Source organism: Aptenodytes patagonicus, chromosome 1 (assembly GCF_965638725.1).
Source record: "Aptenodytes patagonicus chromosome 1, bAptPat1.pri.cur, whole genome shotgun sequence".
NCBI lineage: Eukaryota > Metazoa > Chordata > Aves > Sphenisciformes > Spheniscidae > Aptenodytes > Aptenodytes patagonicus.
This window is the reverse complement of record NC_134949.1, coordinates 134,683,434-134,708,808: the sequence shown is the minus strand read 5'-3', so window position 1 is coordinate 134,708,808 and position 25,375 is coordinate 134,683,434. Positions and strand designations below refer to the sequence as shown.

Sequence of the window (25,375 nt, the reverse complement as noted above, 5' to 3'; positions counted from 1 at the left end):
TCCTGATGGCACCATACATTTGTATTAATGTATTGATACAAACATTAACATCATATCCCTGTCCAAGAACACTGTAATTACTAGGTCAGGTTTTTTTGCATGCAAATGCACACATAGTTAATCAAATTGAACCAGTGATGTGCACTGAAGATTATTTAAAAATTCTTGTCAACTTTGGGAGAAATAACTAACTTTGTCATATTAAGTAAAGAAAAAGAAAAACCTTCTTAGAACTGCTTTATGCTCTTAAAACTTATACTGTATTTTAACTTTTATTTAATTGCAGGTATAGATACAAATGTCTGTCTGACACATATATGGCTTTAAATAAATCCATGTCTACAGTTTGAGTCTCATAGGACTACCTCTAGGCAATAAATAGTCATCAAAATCACTAGGAGTTGTATGCAGTTAACATATACTTCAACAAAGAATATTGATATTGTCAATCCAAGATCACTGTTTCAATATATTAACTCTCTCCCAGTATTTTAAGAGTGAAACTAATGTAGAACAGATTAATAAACAGAAATATGTAATTATTTTTTTAATATGTACTATTGCTGGCAACCTCATGGCCTATGTATACTTAATAATTATATGGTTAGAACTTTTAATCTTTGAAACTTTAAAGTAAAAAATGATCCTTTGATTCAAAGTCTATTTGAAATAAATAGTGAGTGTTTCTTTGGGTCTCAGCTCTTCTGAAGCACTCACTGCAATTCTTTTCATTTCTGCACAGTCCCAGTCACATAGTCATGATAATGCAGCTTAAGAAATTTCCACTAGCTAGGTCACAGCAATAAGGTGTTTGCACTCTCCTATGCACATGTTGTAATTTGATTAATTATAATCCTCTTGTATTATGAACTAATCTGCTGAATTTTCTCATATTTAGTCCACATGGAGAGTCTTCACATATTTAGTTACCACAGTTCAGCTGATATTCAGCAACTTGTTTGTGGTATTCAGCAGTTGTGTTCTTTGTAGGAAAAAAGCTTAAAGGTATAAAGTGCAGCTGCTACTCAAGTGCTACTGAAATTCCAACATGAAGAAATCCTTGACCTTCCTCATAATCTCCAAAATGAAGCTACTGGAGAACAGAATGTATTTTCAGAAGCAGTTTCAATAATAAGAGATTATGGAAGAGATTAAATAATTTGCCATCTGCTATACAACATGGTACAATAGTATGGCCCAGAGATTCTCTTTTCTTGGAAATCTTCTTTCTAAAAGACACACTTAGGTGTGCTTGTACAATTTTTAGAAATTAGTGTAACTACTTCCCATGGTAGTTTCTCTTCAGGTTGGGTTACTCTTTTGTTTTAGTCATCTGCAATTCCAGAGGGAAATCTAAGACCAATACATGCCAGACTTCATTTCCTTACATAGTAATGTTGAGATTCCATATCTAAATCATACAGTGAACAATAGAAATTGTATGACAGTGCCACCGAGTAGAAGTGATCTTTCAAAATAAATCATAGTATGTTTGGGGAGCAGGGAGGAAAAAGACTTGTATTCTTAAGGTCCAAAAATAACTGCAGATACTCTAGCAGAGCCACATAAGAAACAGAGGATGTAGAACTGTCCTCAAATAAAGATGTATAGTAAATATAATAAACAAGAAACAATTAATTTCAGATGGGCACTGATCATTAATGCAGTTTAATATCAGGCTTTGGAAATTAGTCTAGTAAACAAACTCATGTGTTTTGTGGCTGTTGATTACATTATGCTGTCATCTCTATACTGTAACTGTAAATGTACAGATGGTCTCTGAGTTGAAAATGAATAATTGAAAGAAGGTAGTACACAGAAGCACACAAAGGATTAGGGACCTGTGTACTGGGTCTGGCTGGGATGGAGTTATTTTTATTCATAGCAGCCTGTATGGTGCCATGTTTTGGATTTGTGACTAGAACAGTGTTGATAACACACCAGTGTTTTGACTATTGCTGGTCAGTGCTTGCACCACATCAAGGCTTCTCTTTTTCCCATTCTACTCCCCAAGGCAAGTAGGCTTGTGGTTGGGGGGCAAGAGACTGGGAGGGGACACAGCCGGGACAGCTGGCCTGAATTGGCCAAAGGGATATTCCACACCAAATAACATCATGCTCAGAAATAAAAATGGGGAGGTTTTGGCTTTCAAGGTAGCCATTGCTCGGAGACTAGGTGGGCATTGGTCTGCTTGTGGGAGGTGGTGGGTGCCTTTGCATCACTTGGTTTTGTTTTTTTTTTCTCTTTCCTTCACTTCTTAAACTATCTTTATCTTGACCAATTAATTTTCTCACTTTTGCTCTTCCTATTCTCTCCACTGTCCTGTTGCATGTGGGGCTTAGTGATTGAGAAGCTGTGTGGGTGCTTGGCTGCTGACTGGGGTCAACCCACCAGAACCTGATAGGTCAGTATGGGCTAGGCTACCTTTAAATGTGTGTTTACTAAGCCTCCTATTTTATATGGCATGGTGAACCAGAAAAGAAGGATTTGAAAGAAGCGAGAGGGACTGAATGAGCATCAGAGAAGAATTCTTGGTTTAAAATAGGAACTTAGGAAGTTCAGCATGCATTTGTTCTTCCTTTGTTTGCTCTGTCTTGCCTAGTATATTTATTCTGGTTTTTTCTTTAAAATAGCTTTTATGGTTTAACTTTTTCTACAGTATAATAGTGATAATTAAAGGATTAGTATTAATTCAGACACAAATACTATTTAATTTGGCTTGTTTTAAGTAAAGGAGAGAATGACATAAAAAATTCCCACCTGATAGACATAAAAGTATTTTCACTCTTATTCTGCCTCTAAGTAGTCCAATACATAGGCATATGTACTCTGTTTCATTTTAGTGCAGTACTCTGAAGCCAAGAAATACAGCATTTTTAATTAATTTATGGTAAACTACAGCTTTCTTTTTCCATTACTCCTCTTTCTGTGGGCTAGTGCATTTGCCAAGATTCCTCAACTACCAAATCTGCCACTTTTAAAACCTGTCTCAGGTGGGGCTGGGACAATTGCAATTTTTAGGAGCTAACTTCTTTAATAGATGATGGTATCCAAAATAATTTTTCTGTCTCCCTCAAATGTCCTTCAACATCTTCTTTTTCCCTTACTGGCACCCCCTCATACCAGCCACAACACACTTAGACTGAGAACAAAATATGTAAGTTTTTAGCCTACAGCGTAATTTTTGCAAGAATTTTCAAGAGAATGAAAAATGGCATTTCAAAATGAAAATGCTATCTCAAACAGAAGTGCAGCATAGTAATGTGCAAAGCTGTAATAGCAGTCTTAGTGCAAAAGGAAATTTAATCATGTATAAACTATACTTGACGTGGTCATTTGAAAACATTAGTACTAATGATAAATCCATGGTTTTTTCATGTTTCCAATTTTATACTGGTACTTTTTTGAAAATACAAAATCTAAGTGGTCTAAGAATAGACCGTGTTCTCTTTCTCATCTCCATAATGTGTTGCATTTCTAAGCTCTGCTTCTTCATTCCTGTCGGAGTTCATTTTTATAGCAGATAAAAAGATACACAAACCAAAAATAGACAGTCTTCTCATTTCTTCATAATGAAAACATGCATTAGAATACCATGTGTTATGTTGCATAGAGCTAATTGGCTCAGGCACTCTAATGAATATGCTATAAAATATAAAATATTGATTTTTTTTTTCCTTTTTCTAATGCTAGCTAGTCTAAGCAAAAAGCAAAAAACAACAACCAGGGTAAAAAGAGAGAATCTAGAACAGACTGTGATTCTGATGGTAAAATGTTGTTGTGAAAATTGTTTTAAAGGAAGTAATCTTGAGTCTTATGCATCACTTGATAAACTTTTCAAAAGTTGTTTTATGAAGAGCCATTTAAGGGAAGCCTGTTTTCTTGACAGATTATGCCCCATACTTCTCCACCCCACGCAAAAATCGTAGCCACACTGCTACAATATCCTTTGTTCACATTCTCTACCCATCATATTTACTCTACCTACATACTACCATCTTATTTCTGCATCCACTAATGCCCTCCTTGACAAGTTTCCAGCTTTAGGAGCAGGACCTGGTGCTTTCTCCCTTATGTACCCATTTTTCACAATTTATGAGATCACTTCTTTGTCAGATTTGGTTGCAAATGCCTAATGTGTTCAAAAACCCTGAATTGGCTGACAAATAAATAGAAGGCACAGTGACATTGCATAAACCTCTCTGTAGGAAATTACATTAAGAACAGAACTACAAACACAGATAAGCAGGAAAAAAATAAATCTGTTAATTTTTATTTTATTAAATATTATTAAGTGCAATGAATTTAGGAGAATTTACTGTTACTGTTATAAAAGTTTTAGGAGAACTGTTTTCAGCTGTCAGACCTAAATTGTTTAGATGTCCGGAATTCAGATTTCCACCAATGTACTGGAAACTTGAAGACCTCTACGAATGCTGAAACCTATAATTGAATTGAAGCTTTTGAATGATGCCAAGCTGTAGCAGTGGGCCCAGGAGTTATTAGCTTTATTTTTTTCTCCTTTTCAGCGCTGAATTTTGCCTTGAAAATGATACATATGATCCTGAAAAATGAAGGGGAAGACCTCCTCAGTAATGTTAAATATGCTGTGTACTGGGTCATATCAGCAGGTACAGCCTGCAAGAAGCTTGTTTATCCAGCAGAACGATCTCATTATGAGGACAGTGATGTAGTGTGGTTTATTTCATCCCCTGAAATCACTCAAGGAAATAACTGAGTGAATGGTATTCATCCTGGACCCTGTATTGTGCTATTATGTGTAGCAATAACTGGCAGCATATTAAAATAGAGATCAGAGACTACAACCATTCATTTGAAGGCAGTTCTGAAATTTCAAAGCTGTTGAATTATTCAAGTATTTTCCAATTTATAAAATAAAATAAAGGATGACTGACTGCTTGATGATGTGATGATAGAAATAAAAACATTGAAAAGTCTTGAGTGTATTTTTTTTTCCCAGAGTTGTTTTGAACCAGCATAAATGGAGGTGTTGATTGCGGGTCGGTAGCAGCCATAACTAAGAAGAGAAACACTACATATTTTCTTTGGTCAGTGCCCTATTTATACACAAAGAAAAGAAAGAAAATCCAGTCAAAATGGACCACAGATAGAATACAAAACTGAATAGAAATCCTTCAATCTATTTAATACTAACAAGTCTGAATGAACATTAAGCCTTTGCTCTTCTCTGTCCCTATTTATGACGGCAGTAGCATAAGTGTTTAACATGTAAATATGTAACATTTTTAAGGTGCCAATGTCAATAGAAAACTATAAAGATTTCTATGAATGTAAAAGGCATCATGAATATAATTAGTCTTTGGGTCTTTGAAAATATATCTTTACATGCTTCAAGGAATTTGGAAATCAGGATTTTAATTAGGTTTCTGATACATCCAAGTTTTCCTAGGCTGAAAAATGCACGTGTGCTCTATACACTACATGCAGAGTGTACATAGGAAGTGTCAGTTACAGTGCATGCATGCTATCATCTGTCTGAGTGTTCACAGTAATCTCATTTTTAAGGAGATAGCAGTCTATTTTTCTTTCCATTCTTTGGTTTTAAACCTCTGTTTATACTCCTCAGTTACAGTGGAATAGGAGCATTTTAAGCACAGATAGACAGTTATCTCCTGAAATATCACTGTTATCACAAAATATCACAGAAGGGTGTCTGTGTCTTATGATGAGAATGATGAACTTCTATTATATCTGTCAAAATTGCATTAGCACCTTCTCATAGATGAAGGCACATTGGCTGAGCAGCAGTGTGAGGTATTTCCTGGAAGATTTTTAAGGTATTAGAGCTTCCAGCTGTAATAAGGTTAATACAGTTCTGAGTGACTTGAATGTCAATGTTGGCAGAGTTTAACTGGTATAATATTTCTGTAAGCAGGAAGAAAAACACTGTCATGTTCACTTCATTGAAAGACCACATTGAAAAGAGGACACGTTTTCTTAAGATTATCACTGAATGTAACTGTAATAAATCACAGAATTATAGAATGGTTGACGTCAGAAGGGACCTCTGGAGGTCATCTGGTCCAAACCCCTGCTCAAGCACAGCCATCTAGAAATGGTTGTCCAGCACCACGTCTAGCTGGCTTTTGAATGCGTCCAAGGATGGAGACTCCACAACCTCCCTAGGAAACTTGTGCCAGGCTCACTCACAGGTCCTTTTCTGCCAAGCTGCTTTCCAGCTGCGTGTCCCCCAGCACATCTTGGTGCATGGAGTTATTCCTCCCCAGATGCAGGACTTTGCACTTCTCCTTGTTGAACTTCATGAGGTTCCTGTCAGCCCATTTCTCCAGCCTGTTGAGGACCCTCTGGATGGCAGCACAACCCTCTGGTGTATCAGCCACTCCTTTTAGTTTTGTGTCATCAGCAAACTTGCTGAAGGTTAACTCTGCCCCATCATCCAGATCATTACTGAAGGTGTTAAACAGGACTGGACCCAGTATTGACCCCTAGGGTGCACCACTAGATAAAACATAAAATACAAATCCGTAATATTATGAGCATGCCAGTATTCATATTTGATTGAGTTGATATTCTCTTAAGCTATCTGGTGGGACATATTGATGTGGTTAGCACCAAAAAATGTAAATCTCAAAAATCATTGACTGGCATGCTATTCTCCCAAATAAGAGATGAAAACATCGTATATGTTTAAAGTGCTAATACTGCTTTACCTTGCACAGTAGCTTGAATTCTCCATTAAAGTCAGTATTCAACCAACTCTAGGGTGAGAGGCATTTGATGTGACTTTAGCTTTGCAAAGTTGATTTTCTAAGCTAGCTAGCTGTCCAAGCTCTTTTAAAGTTAATAAAAAGAAGTGGCAAATTCAAAGACCAAATATTGATACGAGTCATAGATATTAATTTTAAGTTGAAATAAATTGTCCTTTGGATGTACTGATTGCTTTCTACTGACTGGATCGGGGGCCTGATTAACTAGCTGAGGCTGGAAACTGAGTTTTTAAGTGAATGAACCTAATGGTGAATTTCCATGGTTGAAATTCCTTAAGAAAAAAAACATAAGCTTTTGTTAAGGAAGTCATTGTAGAAATTACCTGTTCTCCTTTTGTTGTTTTGGTGTTCTTAGCTAAAAGTAATGGGGAAGAGGGAGGGAGGTTGGGTGTATTTTTGTTTTTGTTGTTTGATTTTGTTGTTGGGGTTCAGAAAGACAAACAAATCTGGTATTGCTTTCTGATGAACAGTTATTGTAGGACAGTATTGGTAGTGACTGACAGTATTCAACAGGTGAAGAATATGAAAATTAGTCTAGAATTATTGCTAATCTGGAAAGGAAAAAATAAAGACATTAATAATTTAAATTAATTTGTAATGCACTTGTAGAAAGTCAGGAATTCAAAGTAATATCTGCTTAACTTGTTCTTGAATAATCCATTATAAATACTGACAGTCATTTTCTTGGCAGTATCTTTTTGGACATTTGTTCTTATTGTTCTTATTGTTAAGATAGTTTTTTCTCCTCCTTCAAATCTAACCCAAACTTTTGCACGTTTTGTTTCAGGCCACAGCTCCTTGTCCTAATGTCTTCTGAGACTGAGTAATTAATACCTTCTTTCATTTACATTGTTACCCTGAAGGTATTTGATTGATGCAATTCACAGATTATGACAGCCTGGGTACCATATGGTGTCTGTGTTGCACTAATTTCACTCCAGTATTTCATAACTAGTCATGCTGGAGTTCCACAAAAGAAAAAAGAGCAATTGCTCAGTTATCTCAGAAATTATCAACATTTAACACAAAATCTTGTAATAACTCTGTTCTGCATGGACAAGTACATGACGTTAACGGTGTGAAAATGCAGATAATTTTTCAGGGATCAAGAGTACTGCTAGTGACTCAATGGACCTTTTCTCAAATGCAATGCTTTCCCACAGTAAAGGTTGCTGTGTGAATATTGCTCTCTGACACCTTTGATAATCTCTTGTCATTTTCTCTTCTCTTTTAGCTGATGGATGCACTGACTGGTCTGTGGATTACAAGAAATATCAAGTTCTAGTGGGAGAACCCGTTCGTATAAAATGTGCACTCTTTTATGGATATATTAGAGCTAATTACTCCCTAGCCCAAAGTGCTGGACTTAGTTTGATGTGGTACAAAAGCTCTGGACCTGGAGATTTTGAGGAACCTATAGCTTTTGATGGAGCAAGAATGAGCAAAGAAGAAGACTCCATTTGGTTCCGACCAACAGTGGTACAAGACAGCGGGCTCTATGCATGTGTTATAAGGTACTATATTTTAATATACTGCATTTTAATTAACCAGATATGAAGCAAGGCTCTTAATAACAAGACTTTTATGCCAAAGAAAAATGTCTTCACTTTTTCTTCTTTTTTCTGGTATTCCCTTCCCTGAAGTGTTTTGTGCTTAAGTAGAAATTACTATTGAATGTCTTGAACATTTTAAATTGCTTTTTGTATAAATTTAGGTCATTTATAGCAAAATCTAAAATTTATAAGATGGGTAGGACTGGATGCATAAGTCATGTGTTCCTGCTTTTGATTCTGGTTTAACTCTTACAATCACTATCCTAAAGTAAAAAGTTTCTTTTTCACATTCAGATTTAATTTTATATGGATTTTATTAAATGGTTTCATTTAATTAACTTTTTTCTGTAAAAAAATGTTATTTGATGTAAAGTAGTTGCATCAAGGAAAATGGAAGGTGAAATTTCAGCATTTTTACAGACATACATCTTCTAGAATCACATCTGGCTTAACGTGATAATAGAGGCTGGGTGCCAGGTATCTTCCAAAGGTATTTAACCTTCTGATGCATCAAGCTTTATCACCATAAATTGGACTAGATTCCGCTTCCTGCTTTCCGAAACAGGTGTTCAGCTTCTTTCTGTATCTTTAAAATGGTTTGTACTGAGATATTGTTTCCAGCCCTTTGCAGTCAAAAAGATCATCTAGGGACTTTCATATTCCCACAGCCTTATACTAGATTTTCACTAGATGTGAAATTATGCAAATTAGAATTTGTACATAGAAAGTACAGAGGAGAGTCGCTACTAATTTTTCAGTTTTGAAACAATTGGTTATTGCAGTTAGTTGAACAGATGAAGCAGTGTTCCCCTCTGTCTGAATATCTATAAAAATGGTCTTGCTACTCATACACAATAGAAAGAGTCAAAAAGAAAGAATAAGGCAACTGAGTGGCTAGAAAAGGAACGCACGATGGAGCTATTCTAATGTTGCAAGGAAAATAAGGAAATTGTTTTACCAGCAGCTGGAGATATTTAGTGTCTACCACTTTTTTTTTTTTTGGGGGGGGGGGGAATGCTGTGTGGCGTGTGTGCAATGAAGGGGATTTTTACCAGATGATGTGTTTTTAAAATCGTTTATTCTTTGAGCTCTTTACATAACCTGTGAGACATTTTGTATCACGTCATTTGTTCAATAGCATTTTCAACATGGTTCTGATGATGATGATGGTTTTCTTTAAAAGAAAAACACAAAAAACCTACACGTTAAGCTACTTAAGGAGAATAATTATGTTTAGATTAACATTTTTTCAGATAAGTGTGTAACAGTAATATGAAGTTTACAATAACAACATATGCAATTTATTTTTAGAGAAAATTCCCTTAATCTTTTGTTTGTTTGTTTGTTTGTTTTTAAAGAGGCTATGGAGCCTAACCATCCTCTGCAGTAACTTGTTGAATTACTGGTGTTCTTTCAGATATTATGAAGTCTTGTTCTATTCATTTTAAGAAGAAAATCTATTTCTCTATATATAATTCTATTGGTTTCTAAAAACCATACGTTGAACATAGTCATAGAATGTGCGCACACAATTGTTTAATGAATTATCAGAAATCCTGAATACATAATGTATAAGGAAATCTTTGCTTTAGTGAAGGAAATGTTGAGCAAAAAAGAAATAGAATTAAATTTTAATAAACCTTGTGCAAGCACCATTTTTTCATTGTCTTGAATAATGTAAAATAAGTTTACAAATGGGAATTACCATATCATGGTACCAACCATTTTAAAAATCTGTCTTACTGTAGGAAGGGCTTTTACCCTGGCCATATATACTTATAAATATTTTTATTTCTTTATACAGTCTTTACCAATGTTTATCTTAAGAAAAGAGTAAGTGTTCAGATAACAGCTAGATGTTAAATCTGAATAAAAATCAAAAACAACAAAAAAGAGAAAATATCTGAAAATAAAGCCTTACAGCAGTTTATCTTACAAGTTCAAAAACATGGTGTTCACTAGATCTCCATGGGATCCCTGGTTACATTTAAGTGTGTTAGTAACAAAGAAATCTGTCAACGGATGAGAGAAATAAGCTTTCTTAAAGGAAGACCAAATGTGCTAGCAATACACAGAAATAACTCTCAGAAGAGCCTGCTATTCTGTTAATTCCTTTAAGTAAGTATCATCACAGTGGTAAAGTAATTAACAGAAAAAGAGCACTAGAAACAGATCTAAAATTACTCCAAAGTAGTTTGGAATGCAGATTTGCAAGTTTTCATGATTTGCGTTCATTGGGTTGCTTTTGAGTGAAGCCCAGAAGTCCTGGTTTAGAGCATTGACCCACACAAAGAAAGTAGTTTCGTAAGCTTTTAGCAAATAGGCATTCATAGCCATATGGCAAGAAAACTGAGGGGATGGAAAAGGAGAACAGAAAAAAAGTAATGATGGAGATGTCTGCACCAATTGGGTTATTTAAATGTTTGAATCACCATTACAGGTCTTTGTACAGAAGTCAACAACTCTGACAGCCTCTTGAAGTGGTGTGCAAGTTCAGGAGAACATTTATCGCACACAGGAGATGGACTTTCCTTGGTCCCCTTCTTTGTGTTGATTTCGTTTGTAGAGAGCAGGGGAGGCAATTGACTGTACCGTCATTATTCCTACACTCCATTCGTAAGCTTGTCTGAGCTTTTTCCAAAGTCTTTTTCTTCTGTGAAAGTGTTTGGTAACCATTACAAGGAATCTGTCTCTTATGGTGATCAAGGTTTGATCCATTTCCTTTTCAGATGTAAGCTTGGTAGACTAGCCAGACATCCATTAAATTTTTCATTGCAACTTAGTGATGCCTTGGTGAGCAGAGAAAACCTTCAGGCTAACATTAGGAATTTATACAGGTTGGGTTGCTGGACCTTACTTTAAGTGTCCTATACAGATGGAAAAAGCAGTTGCTAGTTCCTAGAAATAAATGAGATCTGGGATTTTCTTGAAGTTGATGCTTGTTGGAATTCAGGTGATTGAAATCTACTCATTCTCCATTCCCCCTGTCCTTCTGACACTGAAGGAGTCAGCTGTCTGACATTAGCATCTTTATTGTACGTGATAAATACCTTTCACGTGCATTAGGACAAAACAAATGCCTAATACTGAAGAGAGAAATAGGTGAGTGCAGGGTACCTCTTCTCAATGTTAAGCTGATATAAGCTATGCATAATGCTAAATTCCAATGTGTGTTTGCTATTTGCTTGGCTCAGTGAGAACTTGACACTGAAAAACAAACAAGCAAGCACGGTGGTGAGTAGATAAAGGAGCAATATGATCTTTACAGTGGGTAGAGTTATGATTTTAAGTGAACAGTCTTGGTAGACTAGATGTATGCAAGTCTGAGAACTAAAAGGGTTAGTCCAGAGAATTTTAGGTAAGACTTCATTGAAGAATATATTAATTTATACTGAGGGGAAAATAAGTAATGCGTGTACTTACACAGAATAGGGGAAGGATGTTGATCTTGGAAAAGAAGAAGAAATTGGTGTATTTGAGCAGAAGGCGTTGTTAATATCCCATTTTAACAGTTCTGAACTTAATGGCATAGACAATGCTTGAGGAGAGAATTATTTGAAGAAAAGCCTTCTATGTGATACCAAGTTTCTTTTACTACTAATTCTTTTGTTGTTGAGGTATTTGCTGAAATACAGCAATGTGACAAATAAGTTAGTCTGACTATTGTTTCCACTATTTTATTAGAGGTTTCTTTGTTTGTTTTTCCCAGAGAGTACTTTTAGCAAACCAGTTTCACTTGCCCTTTGATTGTCAAAGTTCTTCTTGTCACAACTAAAATACTATTTCTAACCAAAAAAGTAACACTTCAGATCTCATTTCAGTATAAATAGTAAAATATGACTGTGATGTTTGTTTTTGCAGCTGTAATTTAAAAGGGAAAAGTCCTAACAGGTTGCATTAACATGAATTTTTTGTAGTAAGAAACACAGTTTCTCTTTTGTTAAACAGTAGGCAGTATATTGTCCATTTTACATTCTCCTGCTAACTTCATCCATCTCAAAAGGACCAAAAGCCATTTAACAGTATGGAAGAAGTGGCCTATCAGCTGCCCTTTTAGCAAACGTGGGAGAAGGAGAAAATACAGATAAAGTTAATTCCATATAATAGATACTTAAGTCAAGGGTAGATAATTTTCTTCCAGGCACTAGAGAAAATGGAAGACAAAGGCAAAGAACTAAAATGATTTGCACATATTTTCAAAACCAAGGCTTCAATTTTTTCTTTGTCTCCAAAGTTTGTTTATAGTTTTTTTTAATTGTTTCCTCTAACAGAATTCAAAACAACCAAGTTGTATAGCTAGTAATAATATGGGCCTCCTACCTTTTATATCATAGAATAGTTTGGGTTGGAAGGGACATCTAAAGGTCATCTAGTCCAACCCCCCTGCCGTGGGCAGGGACAGCTTCAACTAGATCAGGTTGCTCAGAGCCCCATCCAACCTGACCTTGAATGTTTCCAGGGATGGGGCATCCACCACCTCCCTGGGCAACCTGTGCCAGTGCTTCACCACCCTCAGCGTAGAAAATTTCTTCCTTCTATCTAGTCTAAATCTACCCACCTTTAGTTTAAAACCATTCCCCCTTGTCCTGTCGCTACAGGCCCTGCTAAAAAGTTTGCCCCCATCTTTCTTATAAGCCCCTTTAAGTACTGATAGGCTGCAATAAGGTTTCCCCAAAGCCTTCTCCTCTCCAGGCTGAATAACCCCAACTCTCTCAGCCTTTCTTCATAGGAGAGGTGTTCCATCCCCTGATAATTTTCGTGGCCCTCTTCTGGACCCGCTCCAACAGGTCCGTGTCTTTCCTGTGCTGAGGGCTCCAGAGCTGGACACAGTACTCCAGGTGGGGTCTCCCCAGAGCAGAGTAGAGGGGCAGAATCACCTCCCTCGACCTGCTGGCCATGCTTCTTTGGATGCAGCCCAGGATACGATTGGCCTTCTGGGCTGCGAGCGCACACTGCTGGCTCATGTCCAGCTTTTCATCCACCAGTACCCCCAAGTCCTTCTCGGCAGGGCTGCTCTCAATCCCTTCATCCCCCAGCCTGTATTGGTACCGGGGGTTGCCCTGACCCAGGTGCAGGACCTTGCAGTTGGATCGTTTAAGTTTGCTCTTAACGTTTGATTTCAAATTGTATTTTTGAATCTCTGTCCTGCAAATGCTTACCTCTGTGTATATAAACAGCCTGCAGGTGTCAAATTCAGTTTAAGCATCTAGAAGCTAAATAGCTGCATGTGAATTGTTTCCTTCTTTAATCGCCTTTGTTCTCAAGCTAGAGAGCAATTTATCTGATGTTAAAATATAGTTAAGACTTGATTCAGTTACACAGGGATAGGTGTCTAATACTAATTTAGAGGTACTGGGAGCATTTCCAAGACATTTGCAAGGGAATGACATATATGGCACTGGATCTGGAGGAGGCAGAATGTGGGATACATTTGGGCAAGCCACATGTCACTATGCACCTGCTCTTAGGTAAATAAAATGAGGTTTTTGTGGCTTTTCAGTGAAACCATTTGCTAGGCTCCATCAGCCGGACTGACAGCTGCAGTAGGAGTTTAGACATAGCGCACAGGTATAGTGGATCACAGAACTGAAACGTCTTCAGCTGAATCCCAAACTAACTTCATTTGTATATTCATATCACATACATTGAAATGCACTGGCTGATGTAAAAGTTGAGACATATCTCCGTACTCAGTGCTATGTCATGAGACTGACATTTTAAAATATTAAACTTATTTGAAGAGTCTATAATGTAAGAATGTAATGTGATTGAATTAATTTATGATCTAAATTCTTCTGAAATGCAAATCTAAAATAGTGGTTGAGGCTCCCAGTATTCATCAAACTGACTTAAAAGCCATCAGTTCAACAAACAAGACTCTTTCTCAGTAATTAGATTAACATTTCCAAGATTTCTGCACAAATAAATATTACAAATGCTCCTTTAGAAAAGGGAAAGAAAAGCAGCAGCTGAGATTCTCTAGTCAGACTCCAAGAAGCATCAAATATTAGATGATCTGTGGTGAAGTCTTGCATGACTTTTTCAGAAGGGTTGATTCTGAAAAGAGTGTGTGTGCTGCAACCCATAAAGGTTACAAATACAGTAGAGAGACTGAAGAGAACCTGCCTACTGACTACTTTCTGGCACCACTGAAAGGAAGGTAGGAATAAGTGAAGATGGGAAGAAGGTGCTATGTTTTCAGGATGTCTTTAGAACAATCAACCCTTGCTTCCCACAGCAATTAGACTATTTCCCCCAAACCAAGACTGATCTAAAGCAGTCCTAGCAGTGTTCAGAAGTTCTTTCATGATCCTTGTTCTGATTCTTGCTTCTCTCTCCTCTCCCTTCATAAATCAGAGAAAGGCACCCAATATTACCAAAAATGAAGAAGAAGCGGTGTGGTCCCCAGCATAGAGAAGATTGGAAAGGTGGCGGCCTCTGCCCCTCTTTCTCTCCTCTTCAAGCTTCTCCTCTATTTCGATCGAATCACAAAAAAATCCTGTGACTTCCTCTTTATCTGATATAGGAAGAAAGGAGAAACATTTTTGTTGCAAGTCTTAAGGCTGGGGCTTTATTATTTATCAAGGAGGTGTTCATGTGTGCTATGGAAAATTCAGTAAATGTAAGAGGATGGCATGGTGATAAAAATTAAAAAAGAGAAAAATGTTTGGTTTTCTTTTTTTATTTCTTACCTGTGAGGAGAAAGATTTCAAGAAAATTTAGATGCAAATCTGGTGGACATTTGGAAACTTGTTATAGTCAAAACAAAATAATTGAGGGGGAAAACAGTGGTAAAAGTATCAATGAAAAATAAGTAGACTGTAGTGAAATAAAATTATCTTTTCATTTAAGTTTTCTAATATGTCTAACAGATTTTTTTTTTTCACAGTCCAGTAAATAACTGTACTGAAATTCTAGCTCCTAGACAAAAGCACTAGTAAGAGATTTTCAGGTGTGGTGTGTGTTGGGGTTTTTTATTTATTTGTTTGCCTTTTCTTTTAAAGAACTTTTAATGGTAGTATTACTGTTCCAGAGAAAATCTTGAAAGCAGTGAATCAGGAAAAAAAAAATCCAAGAACTGGAGAAAGCTTATAAGGTATCTCTCAGCTCATATACATGGCTCCAGATTTCTATGTGTGGTTTTGTTTTGTTTTGGTTTTTTTTGGGGGGAAGTACAAGGTTCTCATTAGCAAGACATATGAAGGAAAATTAATCAGCTATGCTATGTGACCAAAATGCAAACTTTTAAATGTTAGAAGACCAAATAAATAATAATCTCCCAGTTATTCCCTTTATTACTATTAAAAAACTGTCTTGATTATTTTGAGGACTTAGCTCACTAGTTTTGAACATCAAAAATTTTGTGCCTATCCTTTTGAAAGAAAAATAGTATCTCTCATCAGAAAGACAGAACAGCATGAGTTGCAGGGAGGGGAGGGGGATAAACAAATGAAGAAGAAATTGAAGAATAAATGTATTAGCCTATAGAATCTTGAAGGCAAGGTATCAATATTCTCTTGTTGGAAAGCCTTGTTCCGACTTAATTTTGTTTTGCTTGTTTTTTCAGTCTCTAAAGTCTTAAAGAAATAAAGAAATCCCTCTGTTTCTCTAATCGTGTCTCCAAACAATTTTTGAGTGGATTATATTGATGAAGCCTGTGAATTTTATCTATTTTCACTGTGGCAAGGGTTTCTTACATAGAATTGTTTTAAACTGGCATGGCTATTAAGATGCATTATCCCTGTTTTTAAGAGCATCTTCCAATAGTCACAGATAGGTTCATCAAAATTTACTAATCTGAAAATCTACTAACAAAAAAAGAAATTTGTGAAGTTGGCAAGTCTCTGTTATATACACATTTTTAATTAACTATATATATATAAATATATTATAATAATATATTATATATAATTATAAACTACTACTGGAAAGACTATGCATCATTGTTCTGCTAAAAATGACATTTAGCATTTATGTGGGTGTTTTTGCTTCTTATTCAAAATGTAAATTAGATGCTGCCCATCTTACTGAGATTGTATGGTTAATTATTAACACTCTTGCTGAAGAAAAATGAAGATCCAGACCCTCAAGATAGTAAATGTCTTGGAAAAACAGTTAATGGATGTTATTACATTTGTGTATTTCCTGGGACTCAGAAAGAGGGGGATTTGGATTAAATATTTTTTCAAATATTGTGGTCAATAATATTTTGTTTTAGTAGCATCCATTCTCAAATGTTCATGTCCATTGAAGTATGTATGGATAAGATATTTGATCCAAACAGTTCATGATATCATTATGAGATAGCTGATAGCTGGTGACCGTGGAGTGAACCGGAGGAAAAAAGCAACAGATACTCATTTATGCAGCCTGTATGTTAATTAAATACTGCCTTGGAAATGTAGGGCATGAGGAGAAGCAAGTTACTTACTGAGCCTGGCAATGTCAAATAGCAGGTTTTCCATAGAATTGCTGATGCACATGAATCAGTAGTCTAGTGTGAAGAGGGTAGAGTACTTGGAGAAGTCATGCGAGACCTCAAAGTGACTTCAGGTTTGATGTGCTAGGAGTAATAAAATGAGATCTTGTAACACCTAAGTAGTTTGGATTCAAAGAATATTTCTCTTTCTTGTTCTAGTATGACAAAGTCAGAGTTCACATTTAAGCACATTTATAAGATAAAGATCCATGTTTGTAATGACCATATTTCATAGTGAATTGTTTCATCAGTTCCAGTGGTGACTGTAGAATGACTAAAGTATAACTCTTTTGTAGGAAATATCCAGAATTGATGGTAGTCTGGAATTGGTGAATTTACAATTTTTTTTTAAATGGCTTCCAGACATAAAGCTTACAGGCAGACTTAGCAAGTAAAAAATATTTGTAACACTGAAAATAATATTGTGCAGATATTCCGACTATAGAGTTACCATCTGTCTTAACATAGCCTGATGCTGCTAATTTCAAAGGTGATGAGACTGACCCACAGGTCTTGAGGTATTTAATTGCAGAGGTTGAGAAGATGATCAAAGGTCAAGATTGTCCCCGTAATCTTAATGCAACCTTTTAATGCAGGAAGCATTATGATATAGCCTTTAAGTGCTAAATTTGGACTTCGTTTAGAAAATTAAGATTGGACAGTGAGGAGGGCTCCTATTTTCACTTATTGCAAGAGTTAGTGTGTGCATGTAAATACACACACACACATCTGTAGTTGCACACCGGCATATGCATACATATATATACATATGTGCATAGTGAACCAAGAAAAAGAATTAAAGGCAAGATGGGATGGTCTGAATACAGTTGATGAGGACACGCTTGAAAACTGGATTTAATTTTTGTCTGTCACAGACTTCTTATGTGAATACGGCCAAGTCATTGGAATGAGTTTGGCCTTTCTCTTTTTGGGGCTGCACTGTGGATTCTGGCCACTCTTTTTCAGGCTGCGCTGAAAAGAACCACTGTAAGGTATTATTTCAAGTTTTTCTTTGATATAATGATAATAATAACAACTATGCAAGTTAAATTTGTCAATCAGCAGGAAATGTTTATAATATGACCTTTCCATGATTTTGGCATTTATTTTTTTCAGCCCTGCATGCTAAATCTTGACATAAACTATTTAAAATACATGGCAACATATAAGGAGATAAGATGGCTTTTTTGGTTTAGCTATTTTATCTGGATTCATTTTCATACATATACCTGTTGTCTGAGAGTGAAAAAGATCCCAAAGTTTTGTATTTAAAGCAATTCTGTAATAAAATTTAATTAGAGGGTTGTATGCAAAAAAAAAAAAACTTTTTAAAAAGTAGTCTAAAAAGGAAACTTAAACTGATTGGGTTTTGCCTGATATGTTAAGTTGCTTTATGATAGCCTTGAAGAACAGAAAATGCTTTTTATGTACTCTCTTTTCAGTTATTTATAATATATAGTGAAAAGAACAAATAATGGACAGTTATGATTTTTTTTTTCCCTTTCAAACAAGTCTTTCTACTTTTAAGCACAAGGTGAACTGGATAGATTTAGCAGCAAGGAATAATCAACTACACAATCAGCTTCATTTCTGTGATGTTCTTGAGTTTTTAAGATCAAGTTGGCTGGCTTCTAAGGGCAGGGGGTACAGGTTGAAGTTCATCACCTTCAACTGTGGGTTATTAAAGTGACAGAGAGATGGCTCAAACACACACAAGTACTAATGCCTTTTCAGTGACATTTTCATGTCACAGGGAGTCTTCAACAGGGAATGAATGAAAAGAGGGACTCTGTTAACCTCTCATATTGTTCACCAGAGAGAAAATACCTAGTTGTTAATTAGAGCAGAGTTAATAAACCGGCAGTGTATGTCACAATGTACAATTTTTTTAGAGTGGTGCTTTTAAGCTGTACTTTCCTATTCTTTATGAGAAAAATCCTCCCACAGGTCTTCAAATCTTGTGGGTGTTCTATTTTAGCTCCTCATGCACTGAAGAGTTTGGATTTTTTTTTCTCCCTTTTTCTAACATGTGCTTATGGTCAAAATAATAAGACCAATGACATTAATCAGTAAATGCCATTTCTGTGGAGTTGATAAGGTCTGAAAATATGACTTGTACCAGCTTTCCTGACAGTTACATTCTGTCAGTGGAAAAAGTAAGATAAAATTGCATGGACAAAATAATATGAGAAAAAAATGTTATGATCCAGATTTTTCTGAGGCATTCTGCAAGCACTGAAAATCAGAGTCCTCCAGTCTCACCAGGGCAGAGCGGGCACAGCTGGTTGCTGGATGAGTTAAGCTGTGCTGGACAGTGGGTCCCTGCTCTGTCTCACACGTAAGACTTGACATAAAGTGATCTACACAGGACAGCAGGTGTTGTCTTATGTGGGATTTGGGGGATGTCCAAGCATGTATGTCTTCCCTCTAAAACGATGGGAGGGGGAAGTAAAAATGTGGATGAGGCTCTATAGCAGACTACGATGTAACATTCTTGCATGAAACAACAGCAAATATTGCATGAAAACCTTAACTTTGGGAAACTACAGCGAATCCTACTGTCAGTCTCTCTTCTCAAAGTCTCATTTAAATGGTGACTTTAAATGAGCAATCTGCTTGTGTTTCAGTCCTTTGCTGCCATTGAGATCATTGACATGCGGTACTTACTTTGACCACCGTGTTTTGGTGGTGGTCTTTGGTGTTTAGAAAATGCATCAAAGAAATTTAATCTAAGTAACAGAATAACTATTATAGACTGTCTTGTTTCAGCAGTGTGAAGACTGCTAAAGGGGGAGTAATGTTTTTGAGTGAACAGCTACATGATTAATAAAATTTTGAGCACTTTATGTGCACTAATGTCTAACCCTGATTCTTCAATAGTTCTATCTGGAAGAGGTGTGAGAACCAAAGTTATGTTTGTTGGAGCACTGTATATCAAATTTGAAAACTTTGCAAATTACAATACAGAAAATATATATCTTTGTATTCATGTAGATCTGAATTGCATCGTGGATGCTATTTCTTTTAAAAGTATAAATAATCACTGTGAGTAGGATGATGGTTTTGATTTTCTGTCACCAAAAAAAGGAGAAAATATTTAGTGTAAGAGAACCGTCATCTGCTACTGAATAACTGTTATGCAGCAATTGTAGAAATTGGTAAGGAAGCAATTTTCATGTGTTTAGAGTGATTCTGATGTTGCAGTATAGTTAGCAATCACTATCAAATGTGAGTGATTTACTCATCCTGTACTACACTCTCAGAATTGTTGCAGTTTGTTTTTTCTATTCTCATTTTAAGTGCTTAAAAGGTCTGGTTTTTTCAGTCATTTCAGCTTCATTAATTAGCAAATTACCACTTCAGTTAAAAGAAATTTAAGGGGTTTGACATGCAGAGTATGTCAAAAAGATCTTTCCATGTTTACAGTATTGGTGATCCCGGCTAGGTCATGAACTTTATATGAATTAATACATTTAGATAAATGATGGAAGTGGACATTATGCAAAAAATAATCTACATCTTGTTCAAAATGAGCCAAAACTCCAAAGATCATGAAAAATAATGATATAATAATTCACGTTATTTATATTTACTGAGAATTCCTATGTTTACCACTGTATCTCTATGATTTAGTTTTAGGTAGTCCTGTGAGGAGCAGGGAGTTGGACTCAATCCTTATGATAAAGGAGTTATTTCCTTTCAATAAAGGAAACAAACCAAAAATATCTAGCTAAACATCTAGTAAAATATTGTGGAAAACAAAGTCTGATCATTTATATGCTGCTGTTTTGAGTTCAAGTGAAATCAAGAATGCAATATATTAAGTTCAAAGTAGTGTAATATGAAAACAGCTCTTTTACAAAACCATACCGTGATCCACGTTTTTCTGCTTTCATTTCTTGTGCAAACACTACTATAGCTACAACTATTACAAACTTGAAAAACTAGCAGACAAGGATCTTGCAATTAACTTGAAAATTTTGTTTTCTGAAAAGTTTAAGTGTGTAGTCGTCTATAAATATGTAGTTACTTGATTATTATTTATATATATATAAAAATATATATTTAATGAGGAAATATTAGGAGTTCAGTTGAAATAAAGTATGTATGGAAGTGCACCAGTTATGTAATGTCCAGCAGAGGTAATTAATAAACTAAATTACCTCCAGGAAAGTATGGGGATAATGTTGAAAACCTTCATAGACAGACAGCAGTCAGAGATAACCCTGCTGTGTTAGCACTGTATATTTCTAAGGGGTTGTTTAAACATTTCAATTCCTTCTCCAGCCATTACAGATTTCCATTTTCTAGAGAAAATAAATAATTATTCCTGGCAGATTTATAAAAGTGAGACATTCAGCAGATGACAAATTAGATCGTGTAGACACTTATTTTAATTCTCATAATGCGGCGTCTCTTCCAAAATGTGAATATTTAATCCCATCATATATGCATTAAAACTTCTAGAACAGAGCATGCATCACATGTACAGGATAAGGAAATCTGCCTTGGAGTGCAGTAACTGAAAAGGTCTATGGAGTCACGTCTCAGACATGAGACCCTGTTTTGTTTCTGCATCTGTTACCCTAAATATGTGACAGAGGATGGGAACATCAAGTGGGATGGCTCAGCGAAAGGCAGGACAAGGTTCTGTGGTAGGAAATTTGAGCTACCTGCACTCAGGCTAGGAACAATGACTCATTTATGACTATTATATTTGGAGTCGTTTACCTAGTGTTTTGGTGAATTGTTCGTTTGCTGGAACATTTAAATTGAATAAAATTATCTTTGTAAAATACATGCTACACCTCAAACGGAAGTTACATTCCAGTACTGTAATCATGCATTTCATAGTGTACATCGTGCAGGTGGTTAGACTACAGGGTTATAGTATGATCCCTTCTGATGTTAAAAAAAAAAATCTTTGACAACGGAACAGCAGCTTTTATTCCTCAAAATGCACCTTATTAGGAAACAGATCCTTCCCTGAGAAGGAGCCTGAAATAGGTATATCCAGGAAACTTAACAAGGAGCTTTGATAGGCCTGAAGAAAGTGATGAGCATAATGCTGTGAAATAGTTTTTCTTTTGTATTCTTGTGCTAAGTGAACATTCATGTGTGACCAGTAGCCTTATTATTCGTTCATTCTTCATTGCTTTTTCATTCAATCCTTTTTTTTAATAGTGTAATGAAGGAGGACATGATGTATGTAAATCCATCCAGTCATACAGGATGAAAAAAGAAAAAGAAATTATAAACAGCAAAAAGAAAAGTTTCCAAAGAATTCCAGGACATAGAATATATTTCCATACATCATTTGAAAAACTTCAGGAGTTCTAAGGCAGATCCTTGCAAATATTTACCAGATCCTGAATTTATATGAGTTTGTCTCATGTTGTGTGTTATTTGTGATCTGTACATAATTCATATTACACATTAAAAGATGAAACTGCATAGGTGATTTTAACAAGATGCTTCACTGAAATTAATGGACAGCCAGCCAAGGTAGCCTATGGATTTTTGAAATGAAACGAAAAATGTGGGTAGAATGAATAAGGTTGATTCATTATGATTTTATCTGAAAATATACTGTCTTTTTTTCTTCCACATGAGAGAGTGTGTGCGAGGGACAAAAATAATGTGAAATCAATGAATAAATCTTATGTATGCAGATAGATTCATCTTTTGAGATTGGATTGTGGAGAACATTGCAGATTATCATGTCACTATCACATCACATTTAAAGTTTTGAAAAAATAAAGGGAGCTTATAAAACAGGGAGCTTATAAGATCATGTTGTCCATAAGTATTGTATTTTTGTCAGAGTAGCAGTAAAATTCATGACGATGGAATGTGCAGGCAACAAAGGGCTTTATGCATTGATTAAATGTCTTGGCTTTGGTCTAGTGTTTAATCAACTGCCAGAACAATTTATTGCCTAGCATACCCAAGCAACATGAATATTATCCTTTCATCTTATTAGTACAGACAAAACAAATGCTAAAGTTTCTGGAGTCAACAAGCTAAAAACTCAAGGGTTTTAGTATATGCATTCGTTGTCTGTGTATACATACATTTGTCTGTGTACCTAAAAGTCAAGATAAGATTGTGCTATCATGATGCATTAATAAAGAAAATTACTCTCCTTAAGAGCAATTCTCTACTACTGTTATCTTTCTCGTTGGCAAAGCTCAAAGTTTGTAGTTGAAAAGTTAAATTCAAATATTGTTAATATGACTTTAAAAAATCGCAGTATGAACTATGTAACAATGGACTCAAAGATCCTTTGAACATTATTTTCATGATTCACTTACAAGGTCACAATGATAAGCTTTCCACCCCCTTTCCTATTACATTTTTAAAAATTGTGATCAATTGCATCTTCTGGTTTAAACTGGTTCTTCTGACACAGGAATTAATTCATTAATTTCTATGACAAAAGAAGGGGCATCCATCCAAGTCCTGAGGCATCAGCAACACGAGTTAGAAGGGGGGGGGGGGGGGGGGGGAAATAGCAGCTTATCCTCTCTCATCAAGAATAACTGAACTTCTTCAACTGTACCAAAGTACCCCAAAAAAGATATAAAGCATGTATGACAGAAATTAGTGTATGTGATGTGCTAAGAACAAGTAGTTAATGTTAGGCTTTATTTCTCTTGCAGTTATAAACTGCTGACACTGAGCTGTTTGCAAGCAAAAGATCCTAATCCACTATAACTAAACCCTGTGGCAGCTGACGTTATACAAAATGGGGACCTGACTCATAATGACAATGCCTTGATCTCAAGAGCATAGGACATAAAAAATGAGATAGATAAAGGTTAGCATTAAGAGCAAAAGTACGCTGACTTTTGCGTGATCAGAGAGCAGGTGGAGGAGGGTTAATAGAAGCTGCGTTTCCTGAATCCTGATGCAGCTTGATATCCTACATATAATGCTGCAGTTGCACCAGAAGAGGAAACTGAAGTTCTTGTTCTATTAACATAGGATAGATGTTCTGGAGACTCCTAAGAGCATGTCTAGCAACGCAGGCTTTAATGTGAGTGTGTTTTTCCTACATCTGATTAGATATCAGTTTAGATTAGATCACAGAATTACAGAATCTCAGAATGACTGAGGTTGGAGGAACCTCTGGAGGTCATCTGGTCCAAAACCCCTGCTCAAGCAGGGCTGCCTAGAGCTGGTTGCCCAGGACCATGTCCAGATGGCTTATGAGTATCTCCAAGGATAGAGACTCCACAACCTCCCTGGGCAACCTGTGCCAGGGCTCTGTCACCCTCACAGTCAAAATGTGTTTCCTGATGTTCAGACAGAACCTCCTGTGTTTCAGTTTGTGTCCACCTGTCTCTTTTCCTGTGACTGGGCATCACTGAAAAGAGCCTGGCTTTGTTCCCTTCGCACCCTCCCTTCAGGTATTTATATACATCATTGAGATCCTCCTGAGCCTTCTCTTCTCCAGGCTAAACAGTCCCAGCTCTCTCAGCCTTTCCTCATACGCGAGGTGCTCCAGTCCCTTAATCATCTTCGTGGCACTTCATTAGACTCCCGCCAGTGTGTTCATGTCTGTCTTGTACTGGGGAGCCCAGAACTGGACACGATACTCCAGGTGTGGCCTCACCAGTGCTGAGTAGAGCAGAAGGATCACCTCCCTCCACCTGCTGACAATGCTTTATCTAATGCAGTTGAGGATACCATTGGCCTTTTTTGCTGCAAGGGCACATTGCTTGTTGATGTTCAGCTTGGTGTTCCCCAGGACTCTCAGGTCTTTTTCTGCCAAGCTGCTTTCCAGCTGGGTGTCCCCCAGCACATCATGGTGGATGGGGTTGTTCCTCCCCAGGTGCAAGACATTGCACTTCTCCTTGTTGAACTAGATAATATAGACCTGATATGAATAAGATGATTATGGGCGTATGGGTAGGGTTTTTTTGTTGTGGGTTTTTTTTTTGTTTTGTTTTTTTTTTTGTTGTGTTTTTTTAAAGAAAATGTTAAATTACCATGGCTAAGTGTTCTCTAAATAAAACAAATTTGTGGTCACCTCTCTTACCTCTTCTACCAAATGAAGAGTTAAATTGGGAAGTGATCGTGCCCCTGTACTCGGCACTGGTGAGGCCGCACCTTGAATACTGTGTTCAGTTTTGGGCCCCTCACTACAAGAAGGACATTGAGGTGCTGGAGTGTGTCCAGAGAAGGGCAATGAAGTTGGCAACTGAGTACTACACAGCTGCTCGCTCACTCCTTCCCCCCCCCCGCCCCCGCAGTAGGATGGGGGAGAGAATTGTAAGAGTAGAAGTGAGAAAAAATCGTGGGTTGAGATAAAAACAGTTTAATAATTGAAATAAAATAGTAATAACAATAATAATAATGTAATAATAATAATACACAAAGCAAGTGATGCATGGTGCAATTGCTCACCACCCGCCAACTGATGTCCAGCCAGTCCCTGAGCAGTGGCCCCCCCCCGGCCAGCTTTCCCCCAGTTTAGTGGGGGAAAACACAATCTGTTTATCTGGCCAGTTTGGCTGTGCCCCCTCCCAGCTTCTTGTGCCCCTCCAGCCTTCTCAGTCGGCAGAGCA

At 36.5% G+C, this 25,375-nt stretch overlaps 1 protein-coding gene across 1 annotated transcript in view; it reads left to right on the top strand.

Annotated features, from left to right (window-relative positions):
• Positions 1 to 25,375, top strand: part of IL1RAPL1 (interleukin 1 receptor accessory protein like 1) — a 771,820-nt gene that overhangs the window by 410,708 nt on the left and 335,737 nt on the right. Inside the window, exon 3 of the mRNA XM_076355950.1 lies at positions 8,005 to 8,284. Coding sequence (XP_076212065.1) covers positions 8,005 to 8,284 — 280 coding nt within the window. The remainder of the gene's footprint in view (positions 1 to 8,004; positions 8,285 to 25,375) is intronic.